This window comes from Nematolebias whitei, chromosome 2 (assembly GCF_014905685.2).
Source record: "Nematolebias whitei isolate Nwh7 chromosome 2, NemWhi1, whole genome shotgun sequence".
Taxonomy (NCBI): Eukaryota; Metazoa; Chordata; class Actinopteri; order Cyprinodontiformes; family Rivulidae; genus Nematolebias; species Nematolebias whitei.
Window position 1 is genome coordinate 21,392,839 of NC_056499.1, and position 15,812 is coordinate 21,408,650.

A 15,812-nucleotide genomic window follows, 5' to 3' on the forward strand; every position below is an offset into this window, starting at 1 on the left:
AGTCCATTTTTGAAAAATGACAAAATATAACTCCTAAAACTGCTAAAGCTTGATGCCACTTCGTTTTTGTTTTTATTTCCAGAAGAAGAAGAAGACGTGTCTTCAGAGGTTTTTGTGTCGTTTCTTTCAGTAGTTCTTGGTGCAGCGCCCCCACAGGCGAGCGGGGGAATAGGTTGGTTCAACAGGTTGACTCGACTGCACAGTGCAGTGTGAATGCAAACGCACCAGCTCAAATGTAACAAAAGGTTATGAATATTGGTCCTGAACTGAACCGAGTCTACCGGACTATCTGGTGTGAAAACGACCTTTGTTTGGTTAGTGACCAAATGAATTTTGAATTAGTGACCAGGTGCAACAAGGACAATGTTGACTTAATGTCAACAAAAGAGAAGAGCTGGTTGTGGACATTAGTTCATCTGTTGGGACGATGATGACCTACATCAAGAATCTCAAAGAATTTTTTCTGGATCTCAATCCAGAAAATGCAACAATATACCGTTGGCCACAGAAATATAGTATAATAGATACAACAAAGTTAAGTCAGGTCCTCTGGACGGTTTCTTTTTGTTGACATGTTTTGTCTTTCATCCAAAATAATCCATCTGAGGAGCCACAACAAACTCAGTCTTATATACAGGTATAGCACCATCACATAGTGGGTCAACCAGTTTGATGGCACTAAGATGGTTTCTGGAGTCAGCCCTCGCCAACTCGTCTAAGGTAGCCATGGCCAAAGTTGTTCAAAACATTAAAGTTCATGCTCAATAATTCAGGTAAAAAATCCAGTCCAGAGGACTTGACTTAACTTTGTTGGATTTTTTTACCTGGATTATTGAGCATGAACTTTGAAGAATAATAGGTGCTTCCTCAGGAGGCTGTAGTGGTAGGAATCCTGTCTGCCTTTTACTAGGGTGCTACTGAGAGAACCCTTACAAGCTGCATCACTTATTGGTATGGCAACCAATGTGAGAGTAAGAATTTGTAATATGTGGTAAGAATGCCTGAGAGTCATCAGAGTATCACTCTCCTCCACAAGACCACCTTTGGGAGATGCAAGAGGAAGTCCTTCAGTATTGTGAAAGATGCATTTACAAAATGTGTCTTCTTTTCAATTCTTCCTATAAATGGGGGGAAAAAATCACACCTCCAGAGTGGTAGGCATGTTGCATTTACCAAATTGTAAGAACACCATTTTATTTTTAAATAGAAAAGTATATAAATATATATATAAAGTAAATAGTTGGTTACTGTAGGTGGACAATTGTTCTGCTTACTGAAATAAAAACTGTTTAATATTCTGATGGAAAAAGGAAGCAAACCTCAAAGGAAGCTGCGGGACAGTTAATGATCTGCAGAACACTATTTCTCCAACTTCTTACATGATTTAAGGAACAAGCTCTGCAGTACATTTGCAGTTGGTGTCACTGTCAACAGCTTAAAGACATAAGCATTTGTTTTTATATCGTCTTAATTATCTTTGATGCAAGTCTGTGCTTCTGAGTCATTAACTGGCTTAAAAGAGGCATTTATTCATTTACCACAGCAACACTTGCAAATAAATTCAGAGACATCCTAAACACATCCCTTCTGTAACTTTTACTAACTTTGTTTTATGTTTCATAATTGAAGAAAATATGGGGTGTGGTGGTGGTGGTGGTGGTGGTGGTGGTGGGGGGCGTTCCCTAAATTTGTTTTTTGCACAACACCTTTGTTTAATAGCACTTAGAGGAGGCACACTTGGGAAGACTTTCACCTACTTGTGAGAGTTTTAGTTGTCTGCCTCACCCATCAGTACAACCCGTCCAACTTTACAGAGTTGTCACGAATCATGCGTCTTGTAAAAACTCTGCATCCGTACTGTTGTGTTAAGACACTGAATGGATTGTTTCCATTTTCAGGTTTGGAGTCTCTGCGAGACAGTGCCCACTCCACACCTGTGCGCTCCGTCTCCCATGGTGACTCCTTCATGTCTTCCCGGGGCCAGATAGAGGACGGCGGCGAGGCAAGCACATCAGCTGTGATCTCCGACGAGGTCTACAGCCCCTCGGACAGCGTGCTGCCCTCGCCTGTGGCGGAGCATGGGGTGGAGATGCCTTTGGCTCGTCACCTCAACGGTGCACCCCGCAGCATCGATGAGGAGTCAGAGATGGGGGTATTGAAGGAGGGACAGGCCACAGAGTCTGGGCCCGGCAAAAGAGCACTGCACACCGTCAGAAGCAAGCAGTCATCACAGAGCGACGTAGAGGAGCTGAATAAGTTCATCCTAAGTGTGCTGCGCCTGTTCCTGGTCACCATCGGCCTGCTGTTTGCCCTGCTGCTGCTCCTCATCATGCTGACAGAGTCAGACCTGGACATTGCTTTCCTTAGAGACATTCGCAAGACACCCGAGTTCCAGCAGTTTCACTTTGAATATTTCTGCCCTCTGCGGCGCTGGTTCGCCTGTAAGTTACGGTGGATGGGAGGGTTCCTTGTCAGCGACGTGAACTGAAAAAACAAACTGAAACTGAATGACTTAAAGACCATCAGTGATGAAGATGGGGAAGGTTCACCACACACGACAGCAAATGGGGGAGAGGGTTAAGTTAACTGCCTTGGTAATAATATTGGAATAGCTACTCCCATGAATGATTTCCTGTCATAAGTTACAGACTGTATACCTATCACAGACAAGAAATCACATTTTACTTTAGAAATTCACATCATCTCAAGGCTTTTTTTTTTTACACAAAATCACAGAAACAGGGTTTAATTAAAATTAAGTCTTATAGACTTCACTTATTTAACCAGACTTTATAGTTGCCTTTATTTTTTTAATTCATTGATAAAGTTGTAACATTACTACAACAAGAGTGACCTGGAGTTTGAGGTGTTTTGGGAGAACAGAGTTTAGGTCAAGTTTGAAGGAAGAAAGCAGGAATGTTACATTAAATCAAATAGCAACATTTGCGATTGGATCTCATAATGGCACCTTTTCTACAAGAATGAGTATTGTGGCAGAGCAGAAAATATGAAACGGATAAGAAAGAACTGCATATTTGAGTCATTAAAATACTGTTTAATACAGCTGTAAAGCAAATGCTAATACACTGTACACACTCCTCAGTTCACCAGATTAGGTTCGCTGAACTCAGTTCCTAAACATGAGTAGCAATAGCTTTATAGCACAGGTGTAATGTGACCTGCCAGGTTTTCTGTAGTTTGTTTATGGTCTGTTAGTTGTGCTCATATGAACATTAATCAACAGTCTTTTGTAAAGATGGAAGTAAGCAACGGAGGCTATAAGTTCACTTTTCATTCAATAGTAGCCAAATAACACAAGAAGCCACAATCATTTTCTGTGTATGAGGACTAGTTGTCTCTTTGTTGTTAACTTTTGCAGCAGTTGTAAAGGTGAAGGGACAATGTGAGCTAGCACTGTAGTAATAGTCAAGTGTTGGGCTAGTTTTTTATTTCCCACAATCCGTAGACTGAGTTTATCTTGATGTGCAATAACAATATATATATATAAAGACAATTTATCTCCATTAAAGTATTTTCCTTTAATTTACCTACAGTGCCCCCACCCCAATGTATAAACGTAACAGAACCTTAAAGTGATTTGTTAAAACTTTGTTTAGCCCTGCTGTATTTAAATTTATGTTTATATGTAAAGTTCAGTATATTTAAATCACAAGTCCGATGTTTTTTGTACAAAATGCTGGTCTTCTTAATGTATGGAGGCTTCCTCACAGTGACTTTATTGTATTTGAGCCTAAGAGAAGTAATGTTTACGTCCCATACTGCTATGTTCACCAACCAAAGAACCCTCTGTTGTCTCGTACACGAGTCAGTTTGCATCGACAGAAAGAAACTCCAGTCTGTTGTTCTCCTTCAGCCTTATTACTTGGGTCCTACAGACTAGCTGACAGTGTTGTTGGTCATAAAAAAAATTAAAAAAAACTATTCCTAAAGTGCTCAGGATAAGTGTTTGTATCAAAAAAATGTGTGCAAGTGCAGTTTATCAGCAGGTATATATATATATATATATATATATATATATATATATATATATATATATATATATATATACATACACAATACTTAATACCAGACAATGGTGGTATTAAAGGCAGAGCCTGACCGATATGGGGCTGGACAGCCGACTCGGGGCCCGAAGGTCCCGGGTTCGATCCCCGGTCATTGCATATCTCGTGGTGTCTCTGAGCAGGACACCTTATCCCCAGTTGCTCCCTGGGCGCTTTCTATAGTTGCCCATTGCTCCACCTGGTGGTGGATGGGTTAAATGCAGAGAGCCAATTTTGCCATTGTATGGGAACATACAATGATGACAGTACATAACACATTATTATTATTATTATTATTAATATTATTATTGGGAGGGGAAGGCGACAGGCAATAACCGATGGCTGAATTTTTTTTTTGCTTTGGCCATCCCCAAAAATCTAAGAAAACAGCGAGTGGAGAGGAGCTTGTTCGTTTAGCACGGCTGTTAGCAACCATGAAGCTAAGCCAATCAGACCCACCTATACCTAGACCTGCAGTAGGTTTACAAGTGGTGCAGTGGTCATAAAAACAGTCCTAACATGCGTTCACATTTTCTGTCCTCCACTATGCACCATAAAAGTTATCAAGTGTGTTACATAAATATAAATTAAACAAAGAAACACCCTTCCTTTTTCATTGTTTAAACAGACATGTATGGTGAAGGCCTAATTAGTATAGACCGTAGCGGTGTTTATTTTTTATTTGCAGAGAAATAAAGATTTCAAACAAATGCATTTCATTGAGGACAACAAAGATAAAGTTATTAACACTGATATGCATTTACAGCTACATTAATTTTATTGTTCAGAATAAAGTTTTATAAGGCAATTGGCTATGCTAAGTTATCAAAACATTAGCTTCATAACTTGAGAAGCACGTAGCTAATGACAAGCAGGTTGAAGGATTAAAGATAATTTTTTTTTTTTTTTTTTTACAAATCAGTTAAAATAAACTTACTCTGTTCAGCAAAAAAAAAAATACTACACAGTATTGCTCCCCGTTTCATCTGCGCTGCATGTGAAAGTGAAACTTACGTGAACAGCAATGACCTGAAAGTAGTATTCATGCGCACTCTGCTGAACACATTGTACAATTACAGTTGGTTGTAGCGTTTTAGAGGTGAACATTAGAAGTGCTTTTATCGGTGCATAATGGGACAATTATCACTGATTTCGATATGTCCGCAAATGTCTTTGTTGGCCTAAATTATTGGGCCTACCAATATATCGGTTGGGCTCTAATTAAAGGGGTTTTGGACAGACAGGTACTAGTAAATAGTGCAGAAGGATATTGTATTTATTCACCAATTTTTTCTAAAAATAACAAAAAAAAAGAATCCCCAGATTCGAAGTCAATACATGACTACAATAGTATTCACACCTTTTTAAATGCCGATTTTAATTTTCTACAAGTTAAAAATAATTCAAAGCATTCATTCTTTGCTTTTGGACTTGTATATTTAAATATATATAAAAAAAAAACAATTTTAACAAATACTTAATTTTGAACTTAATCAGATGCTACTGTTCTTTTTTTCTTAGTGATCATTAGCAAATAAATGAAACGTCAATTTGTTGCACTTGTGTAAAACAAAAAATAGGCACAACGTAATACAACTCTGCCTATTTATTCAAACTAAGACCATTAGCTGCAAAGTAGTGTTTGTGTCCATCGTCAAGACTTGCAGAATATTTCGTTGAATAAAACAGGCTGTGGAAGCATGTGGGAGAAAAAACTGCAGCCCTGATTCTAAAGATGTTTAACATTTTTATGTAAATCACATTCAAGCATTTTACCTTCAAACTCATTTATACAAACTGATTAGATTTTTGTGTATAGTTTTATTAGAGGATGTTAAAACAGTGAATTCATTTTAAGTTTTCTAATTTGGGCCCTTTTGCAACATAAATCAAATATAGAGCATTTTTCTAGGACCTGAACAATCATTAGCATAAATCAGATTACAGTATTTATACTGATTTTATTTGAAGTGGTCCGAATCCGTTTTACACTATTTGAACTGGCATAATGAAAGCATGGCAATTACACTTTAAGGAAACTTGTTCAACTGAATCATGTTAACAGAAACAAAATGCCCAATATGTCGTTACTGAAAGCTTCTGTCACGCACCATGGTCCACAATGTTTTCTGTAAGCATGTGTTCTGCATCCATTACCTCCTAACAAGGCTGCTTAAATCCTATCATTGACAAAGACTGGTGTAAAATATGAATAAACATCTATTCTTTACATATTGTAGTTTGTCTGCCTCCGAGTTCAATTTTACAAATAGCACAAGCAAATATAAACTACTGTAAATTGTGTCCACGGCACGAACAAACTTGCACTCACTTTCTAGTGTTTCTGCTTTAAAGAAAACTATAGATGATGCTGTAATTTTGTTACATTATTTTCCTCAGGTGAAAAAACACAAACAGGTGGTTTGTGTGAAATCCTAAATTTATGCAGATTTGGTCAGTTTTTACGTTAAGAGTGTTTTGTCTTATATTGACTGTGTTGAGGTCTTTTTATTTATTTTTTTGGAAGGGGATGTGTGCATGAGGGGACATTTTCCTGGCAGGTCTGTTTTTTTGTACCGCTCTGGTTAGAGAAGGAGAACCCTCTCTTCTTCTCGTGTCCAGCCCCTGTTCAAGGCCACAGCAGAAGCTTCAGACCATCAGCTCGACTTCAGAAACCAAGATCCACAGGCCCAGAGGACGAAGATGAGCTAAATTCACTGAGCTCAGACATCACGCCCTTTAAGACTCGAGACGGTGGAAAAGGGTGAAAGTCCAGCAGGCTGAAAACAGGAAGGAAGAGAAAGTAACCATCTGGCCAAGATGGCCTCAAAACCATTCACCCACAATCTAGATTTTGGGACCTGAGGGGCCAACTCTGGCGTTTTGTTTTTGCCCATGAACTCTGAAAGAAATCAGCCCCGAGTCTTGTCAGAGAAAGAGTAGAGGAGAGAGATGATGTGAAAAACGCAGGACCCATCTGTCTGTGAGTCAGACACTCTCGTCAGCCGACCTGAGCAAGCCTCAGGAGGACGAGGAAGGGGGGTGCAACTTCAGGCCTCCTCACAATGACTCACTGCCAGTCACCAGACGAGACCGAGGGATGGACCGACCGGTGGAGCAGACGGTTGTCACCAAAGTCCATCTTGAAAAGTTTTTTTTTTTTTTTAAGTAATTTTAAAATATATTTTTAAAAATAATTAAATGGGGGGAGATTTTTTTTAACCTTTATTTAACCAGGTTTGTCCCATTGAGATCAAAAGATCTATTTTACAAGAGAGACCTATTGAAATACTGAAGGAGAGAGTTTTGCTATTATTTTTAAATCTTGCTTATTATTATTTTCATGTCTTTCAACCGGCTGAAGAAGAGTCCTCAGCGGACGTGCGCTGCTGAAGGCTTATTTGAGTAATGAGTTGATGTAAGGATAATTAAATTATCCAATAGCCATAGAGTAAATAAAATACTGTTTTATTCAAAGGTTTTATATTAGAAAACAAACAAGATGAATCCAGTAATGGGGCTTTTTCAGTCACAAACATACAACAAACTTCTATAGTAAAATGCCTCCTGTGACATCATTTTCACTGATTAAACAGGATGCAGTAAGGATTATCTAAACGATTAACAGAAAACTCCTGTCAAACCAACTAACCTACATGACAAAGTATTTTTATTTAGGAAGTTCTAACGATGGCTGGCAGCAACAGGCTGTGAGCACACCGTAGAAAAGTTATGACCACACTGTTCAGGAAAAAAAAAATCTGAACAAAAAGATCTGCAACAATAAAAATTAATCTGCTAGATGATAATCAAAACAACAACGGTTTTACAAAGCATGAAACAGATTGTCATTTTGTTGCTTGAAGTAACTCAACGCTATAAAGTAAACATTTAAAAAGAATTGTACCAACATTTACTACAGTGGTTAAGTTACGCAGCCTCTGCACAGGCCGAGCTGGTTGGTAACTAATTACATAACACTTAAATGGAAAAGAAACATGAATAAACCTGAAAATATTCAGACTGAGATGAAATAACAGTAAAAAAAAAAAAAAGTGAAACTAAAACTAGAAACATAAAGGCTACAAAAGTAACATTTTATATGAGCAGCATCAGAGGGGTCTTTTACATCAAACTATAACAGAAGGCACCATACCTGAATATTTGTAGAATACAACTATTTTTTTAACAAAACTGACTAAATGTAGAGATAAAATTGTTGCCATTAAAAAATAGACATTACTACAACTGCCTCCCAAAGCAGCACAACTTTATGATGCAACTACATTAAATATGTGTTATTTCACAAATATGTTCAAAGTGTTGACATTTATCCATGCATTGGAGATGATACAACTTTATTATCTCTTCAGACCCTGCTGAGACCTACCTGGGATGTTGGCCACAAACTTCAGTCTTCAGTTTAACTAGAAAACACATGAAGGCGTCCTGATGAATTCCCACCCAGTAAAGCGTTCCTCGTGGGGTGGAAAGCAGTGACAGACTGGACTGTGTTAAGGTTCTCACTGTCCATAAAGGAGTGCAAGACTTGGCCGCTTTCGTGGAACACCTGCACCTTTCGAGGCCTCATCATACTTCCCACCACAAAGCAGTCTTCCTGTTTGGGGTCCCATACTGCAGAGAGCTTCGACAACCAGCGCCCCGTCCACATGTCATGCCTGCAAACGCAACATGAAATTCAATTTAAGGAAAACATTTAATCGCAATTTATACAGTAACTAGTGATTCTATTAGAAGTTTAATATTGTGGATATACAGTGGTGCTTGAAAGATTGTGAAGCTTTTAGAATTTTCTATATTTATGCATAAATATGACCTAAAACCTCATCAGATTTTCACACTTTTAAAAGTACCGCAATTACTGGTCTACAGAATAGAATAGAAACAGCCTTTATTGTCACATGGATGGGAAATTCAAGTGTAACAGCAGCAACAGATAAAAAGATTTCACACAAAAGTTCCTAAATGTTAATAAACAATACAATATATAAAGAAATAAGATAAACAATACCAATAATAATGTTCAATATGTGTTGGAACATTGATAAGGACAGACTATTTACAATAAAGTCATATAGGCAGAGTGTGTGTTTTAGCAGAGGTCAGCATGTTTTTAATCCTTATTGAGTTTGTTGGGAGCAGTGATGTTGTAGAGTCTAACAGCTGCTGGGAGGAAGGACCTGCGGTAACGCTCCTTTGTGCATTTAGGATGCAGTCATCTGTCACTGAACGAGCTCTCCAGTTCAGCAACAGCTTCATGCATGGGGTGGGAGACGTTGTCCAGCAATGATGTTATTTTAGCTCGAGTCCTTTTGTCTCCCACCACCTGCACTGGGTCGAGGGGGCATCCAAGCACCGAGCTGGTCTTCTTGATGAGCTTATCTAGCTGCTTCTTCTCAGCTGATGATAAGCTGCTGCTCCAACACACAACACCATAGAAGATGGCTGATGCCACTACCGAGTCAAAGAAGGTCTTCAGGAGCACCTCCTGCACTCCAAAAGACCTCAGTCTCCTCAGCAGGTAGAGTCTGCTCTGACCCTTCTGTAAAGTGCATCAGTGTTGTGAGACCAGTCCAGTTTATTGTTCAGGTGAACACCCAGGTACTTATAAGAGTCCACAATCTCAATGTCCACTCCCTGGATGCTCACGGGGTAAGTGAGGTGGACCTGTGTCTGCGGAAATCCACCACCAGCTCTTTAGTGTTAGCAGCGTTGATCAGGAGGTGGTGGCACCAGTCCACAAAGTCTTGTGTCCACTGTCTGTACTCTGAGTCGTCCTCACCTGTGATGAGGCCGACTGTGGCAGAGTCATCAGAGAACTTTTGCAGATGGCAGTGTGGGGAGTTGATGGTGAAGAGGAACGGTGCCAGCACAGTTCCCTGTGGGACCCCCGTACTGCAGACCAGTCTGTCAGAGACACAGCCCTGTGTCCTCACATACTGTGGGCATCCAGGGAGGTAATCCAGTATCTACTGGGACATGTGGTGATCCACTCCTGATAACTCCAGCTTGTCACACAGAAGTCCTGGCTGGATGGTGTTGAAAGCACTGGAGAAATCAAAGAACATGATCCTCACAGTGCTTCCAGGTTTCTCCAGGTGGGCCAGAGCTTGGTGCCTGAGGTAGATGATGGAGTCATCCACCCCGATGCCAGGCCGGTAGGCAAACTGCAATGGATCTAATGAAGACCTCACCAGGTGGCGCAAATGGTTGAGGACCAGCCTCTCGAGTGTCTTCATCAAATGTGAGGTCAGAGCCACCGGCCTGTAGTTACTGAGGTCCTTTGGACGTTTAGATTTTGGTACCGATACAACACAGGAGGTCTTCCACAGATGTGGTACTGTGGTACCCCAGCTTCAGGCTCAGATTGAACATAAATCCCATGATGCCACACAGTTGATCTGAGCAGCACCTCAGGAGCCTGGAGCTAATTCCATCTGGACCTGCAGCTTTACGCACCTTGATCTTTCGCAGCTCATTCCTCACCTGAAGAGTTGAGAGGGACAAGATGGAGGTGGGGGAAAGGGGCTGTGAGATGAAGTCTTCTGGAATGAAGGGGGTGGCTAATGGCTGAGAGCTGTGAATTCCTGAGAAGATAAGTTGGCAGTCATTAAAGGTGATGGGGCTGACAGCAGGGGGACAGGCCTGGAGTAGACGTGGGGGTGGTTGGCTGATCAAATCTGTTAAAGAACTGGTTCGTCATTCACCCACCCTTTGTCTCCTACAGCCTGGGGGCTTGATTTGTGGCCTGATATGTTTTTAAGGCTCCTCCACACCCCACTGATGTTGCTCTGCTTCAGTTGATCCTCCATCTTTTTCCTGTAGATGTTTTTTCCATCCCTAATCTTTTTTCTCAGTTCTTTCTGCACAGCTCTCAGTTCCTCCTTGTTACCTGATCTAAAGTCTCTCTTCTTCTCCTTCAGGAGAGCCTTTATTTCAGGGTTAATTCAGGGTTTGTTGTTGGAGAAATGCCGTACTGTCCTGATGGGTACAGTGTTGTCCACACAGAAATTGATGTGGTCAGTGATGCTGTCAATGTCCTCCACATGAAGAGCACAGAGCTCTTCCCGCACAGTGGAGCTGAAACAGTCCCTCAGAGCTTCTTCAGTCTCCTCAGGCCATTGCTTCACTGTGCTCATCACAGCTGGTTCTCTGCACACCAGGGGTTTATACACAAACTGCAGATGAACCAGATTGTGATCTGAGCCCCCCCCAGGAGAGGCAGAGGTGATGAACTGTATGCCTCCTTGGTATTGGCAAAAAGTAGATCCAGTGTGTTGGTATGTCTGGTGTGGCAGGTGACATACTGGGTGAAGGTAAGGAGAGTGGAGGACAGGGAAACATGATTAAAGTCCCCCAGAGATCAGAAAGAGGGCCTGTGGGTGCTGTGTTTGGAGTCTGCTGGTGGTGGTGTGAATGATGTCGCAGGCTGCAGCAGCATTAGCAGGACATACACTGTTATCACAATAATGTGTGAAAACTCCCGAGGAAGATAGTGTGGTCTCATACCAACTGCTAGAAGTTCAATGTCCTTACTGCAGAGCGTCTGTTTGATTGTTAAATGTCCAGCGTTACACCATCTTTCATTCACAAACACAGCCACACCTCCTGCTCTCTTCTTACCACTCTGTCTCCGTTGCGACGCCCTATGCCTGCACGTCTCCCGTGTCTCTTCCTTCTCAGTTCGCAGGAGACATCAGGTCGCTCTGCAGGAGGAGACACAGCGGAGCGTGGTCGCTCATGCATTCTCCAAAAATAGAATCCATAAAAAATGAAAATAAAAACAAAGTTTTCAAGAAAAAAATCAGTTCCATTGTTGCCAAGCTGCTGAGACGGGCTGTCTGCTTGCATGACACCAGAAGAAAAAAAAAAAAACGCATAATAAATTTTAAATAAAAACACAATTTCGTGCATAAATACACCACGCTGGTGTAGAGGAGGCAGGTGTCCAAAATTTAATATCAGAAAGTGTTAAAAGCTCCTGGTGGAGTGTGCAGCTCTTGTGGTACAAGAATGAAACGCCAGAGGGTGTTTCCTAGACATTGGTTTGCCTTCAACACAAACAGACTGCTGATTCTTGCAGGACTTCACGATGATGAGATGCTCTCTGACTCATGGTTACCGGTAACCTACTACGGTAAATAATCATTCATCCTACAGAATGAACACAAACTAGTCCAAGCAGAGCAGACTACCTGTAATCCCTGGAGAGCATAGTGTTATACACCTACGTAACCGAAATTATTAAATAATGAACAAACCGGTAAATTTTACCCATAATCCCTACTTGAGGTCATGTGACCGGCAGTACCCGTTAAAATACTAAGGTACGGTAAATGTTCATCAAATTACTGCCACTGATTTTATGGTTAAGCACATTTTGGTAACAGCTGCCATTTCTAAAATGTGATTTAAAAATAAATTTCATGATTTCTGCTCCGCATATTTAAATATGTACCAGTAATATACTGGTACACAAAATAGGATACGCGGATACATGTTTTTTTTTCTTCTGAACAATGCCTTTAACATGACTGGTAAAAAGAGAAAAAATAATAATTCTGATGGAATTTTCCACTTGAGTGAAACTTTTCCTCGTAGTCCAAGTTCAATTTTAGGGGGATCATTCTCCTTAAGCTCTCTGGTTCCGTTATGGCCGTGGAACAATGGACCAGCTCTTTACCTTCACTAGGGTCCTTGAGAGATGATGGGAGTTTGTCCATCCTGTCCATATGTGTTTTAAGGCTTTGGATGTTGTGGGGCTGTCTTGTTTGACATGCCTTTGCAAAATCTCATGGACATCAGGGGCAGTGCCATTGGACTGTCAGACTGGGGTGGTGGTTCCCCTCTTCAAAATGGGGGACCAGAGGGTGTGCTCCAATTACAGGGGCATCACTCTCCTAAGCCTCCCTGGTAAGGTCTATTCAGGGGTACTGGAGAAGTGAGTCCGATCGTTGGTCGAACCTCAGATCCAGAAGGAACAATGCGAGTTCCGTCCTGGCCGTGCAACACTGGACCAGTTCTTTACCCTCACTAGGGTCCTTGAGGGGTCATGGAAGTTTGCCCATCTAGTCTACATGTATTTTAAAGACTTGGAGAAGGCTTCCAACTGTGTTCCTCCAGATACGCTGTGTGGGGTGCTCTGTGAGGATGTGATTGATTGGGGGCCTTTTGCTACAGGCTGCAAGCGATGCGCGAGTTTGGTTCGCATTGCCAGTAGTAAATCAGACCCCTTCAGGGTGGGAGTTGGTCTTTGTCAGGGCTGCCCATTGTCACCGATTCCATTCATAACTTTTATGGACAGAATTTCTTGGTGCAGCCAGGGAGCGGAGGGAAGCCAGTTCGGTGGCCTCAGGATTCCATCTCTGCTCTTTGCAGATGATGTGGTCCTGTTTGCGTCATTGTGCCACGATCTTCATCTCTCACTGGAGCGGTTTGTAGCTGAGTGTGAAGCAGATGGGATGAGAATCAGCACCTTCAAATAAGGCAAAGCTCTCCGTTTACCGGTCGGTCTATGTTCCTACCCTCACCTATGGCCACGAACTTTGGGTAGTGACTAAAATAATGATATTGTGAATACAGGTGGTTGAAATGAGTTTCCTCCGCAGGGTAGCTGGACTCTCCCTTAAAGATAGGGTAAGAAGTTCAGTCATCTGGGAGAGACTCGGAGTAGAACTGCTGCTCCTCCACATCAAGAGGAGCCAGTTGAGATGGTTAGGATGACTGGGAGGAGGCCTAACTGCTTAACTGGGTTCTCCATCTACTTTTTGGCATTGCGTAAAAATCTGATGTTTTAGGTCATATTTGTGCAGAAATATAGACAATTATAAAGTGTTCAAAAACTTTGAAGCATTACTGTACCTGATGGACTTCAGCAAGGGGGGTTTAGTAATCACTGAAGATGCATCATATATCCTGTAAAAATAAATTTAAAAAAGAAGACACATGTTAACTAAATATAACACAGCTAACCTGTGTACTAAAAAACACCAGTGCTTGCCTCACCTTATGTGGTCATCCATACAAGTGGTAAGAACTCTGTTCCCGGTACACGGTGAGAAATAAGCACTGGTGATGCTTTTAGCATGGCCATGTAGCTGGGACACAGGATGGGTTTTAGTCTTCTTCAGGCACCTGCTGTCATAAATACTCACCTCTCTGAAGACAAAAAGAAAACGCCTTTAATTCCACGTAAAAAATAAGAAAAAGAAAAGAAGAAATCAAGATAGAGATCTTTAAAGAAACGAGCGAGTCCATAAGTGAGTCTAACCTGCTCTCTGCCACTGCAAAGTACTGCATCTGGAGAGGGTGGACGCTAACACAGCGCAAAATCTTAGGATCGAGTCTATGGAGGGACTCGTGAGAGTTTCTTCAGAGAAAATTAGATAGACAAGACCGGTAAAGATTTTAATCAACAATGCCTAAAGTATGCAACATTTAAAATGACCAAATTCAGCTCAACAGAGATCATGTACCCTGGGGTCCGCCTATCAACAATGGAGACCTCTCCGTACCAGTTCCCAACCAAAAGCGTTGAGCAGTCATGTGACATGAAGGCAAACGTTTTCAGGTCGTTATCAGTATCGTACACCTGAAGGAGAGAACAAACCTGTTTACACGTGGCATTGACAGAAACATAAATCTGGGCTAAAGGAAAAGTGTTGAGACAAATTAATTCTGTGATATTTAACTGAAGACGTGGCGTCTCACGTACATCATCAAAGACGGCCTTCTCTACATCCATGCAGCGCAGAGATCCGTCGTAGCTGAGAGTGAGCAGCTGGGAGGGCTGAACTGTGGAGAATGCCATGCAGCCAACAGAACGAGTGTGGGGCTCAAAGAGCAGGACACCATCGTCTCCCCAATCTGCACCCTAACAAGAACAAACGGGGGCTTAAGGTAAAGTTTAACGTGTGCGTCAAACTTCAAACGTCAGTTCAACTAACAGCTTGTTTGAGCACGTTTGCCCTCTAGTGATCAAACAAAAAATACAACTCACAAAATTCCAAAGTCCCACTTTTCCCAACTTGTCTCCTGCAGCTATCAGCAGGCTGCTGCTGCAGGGGTGGAAGGCAGCAGAAGAGACCCGATCCTTCACCACTTTCACCACACTGTCCTCTGTTATTTCCATCTTCTGTAGTGCAGAGCAGTACCTGCGTTCAGCCATGAGTGAAACTAATCAGTTAAACCTCGCTTGTTAAAATTAGTGTGAACATATATGCATTTATAAATTTAAAAAAAAAAGTTTATCATCTTACTCTTTTAGGTCAAGTTTCATTTTTCTTTCTTTAGTTTCCTTTAAAAGAAAATCAATTATTTTAGAACAATCACAAATAAACATTTTAATTCCAAAAAGAAAGTCAAGTTAAGCCAACTTTACTTGTAAAGCACATTTAAAACAGCAACTGTACCAAATAAATAATGTTGACTTAACAGCAAGAGTCTAAATTCTGCATTTATTTAGTTTTTTGCTGGTGCTACAAAAATTTACTCTGTTCAAGATTTAGTCATGAGTTTTTTTTAAGCAAGCTTAGATTTAAACTTTATGATTAAGCAAAAGTCTGAGATAAGGAGAAGGTTGTGATACCTTGGAAAATTAACGCCTACCTCAGAGCAGAGCTCAACAAGTTCTGAAGGGAGCTTGAAGCCTTCGTCCATGTTAATTGGAGCCATTGGTAGAGGGCCAGCAGGTTTTTTGACTCGTAAAGACTTAAAAACAAGAAAATA

The 15,812-nt window shown here is 41.2% G+C and overlaps 2 protein-coding genes across 2 annotated transcripts in view; one reads left to right on the forward strand and one right to left on the reverse strand.

The window, feature by feature from the left end:
* LOC119430107 (FERM domain-containing protein 5-like) overlaps nucleotides 1-3,019 on the forward strand; it is an 89,100-nt gene extending 86,081 nt beyond the window's left edge. The window contains exon 14 of the mRNA XM_037697545.1: nucleotides 1,899-3,019. Coding sequence (XP_037553473.1) covers nucleotides 1,899-2,488 — 590 coding nt within the window. The 3' untranslated portion in view covers nucleotides 2,489-3,019. The remainder of the gene's footprint in view (nucleotides 1-1,898) is intronic.
* Nucleotides 3,020-8,447: 5,428 nt separating this feature from the next.
* wdr76 (WD repeat domain 76) overlaps nucleotides 8,448-15,812 on the reverse strand; it is a 10,178-nt gene continuing 2,813 nt past the window's right edge. The window contains exons 7-15 of the mRNA XM_037693784.1: nucleotides 15,693-15,794; nucleotides 15,344-15,381; nucleotides 15,085-15,238; nucleotides 14,800-14,958; nucleotides 14,561-14,676; nucleotides 14,356-14,454; nucleotides 14,091-14,243; nucleotides 13,947-14,000; nucleotides 8,448-8,743 (exon numbers count right to left, since the gene is read on the reverse strand). Of these exons, the coding sequence (XP_037549712.1) occupies nucleotides 8,488-8,743; nucleotides 13,947-14,000; nucleotides 14,091-14,243; nucleotides 14,356-14,454; nucleotides 14,561-14,676; nucleotides 14,800-14,958; nucleotides 15,085-15,238; nucleotides 15,344-15,381; nucleotides 15,693-15,794 (1,131 nt within the window). The 3' untranslated portion in view covers nucleotides 8,448-8,487. The remainder of the gene's footprint in view (nucleotides 8,744-13,946; nucleotides 14,001-14,090; nucleotides 14,244-14,355; nucleotides 14,455-14,560; nucleotides 14,677-14,799; nucleotides 14,959-15,084; nucleotides 15,239-15,343; nucleotides 15,382-15,692; nucleotides 15,795-15,812) is intronic.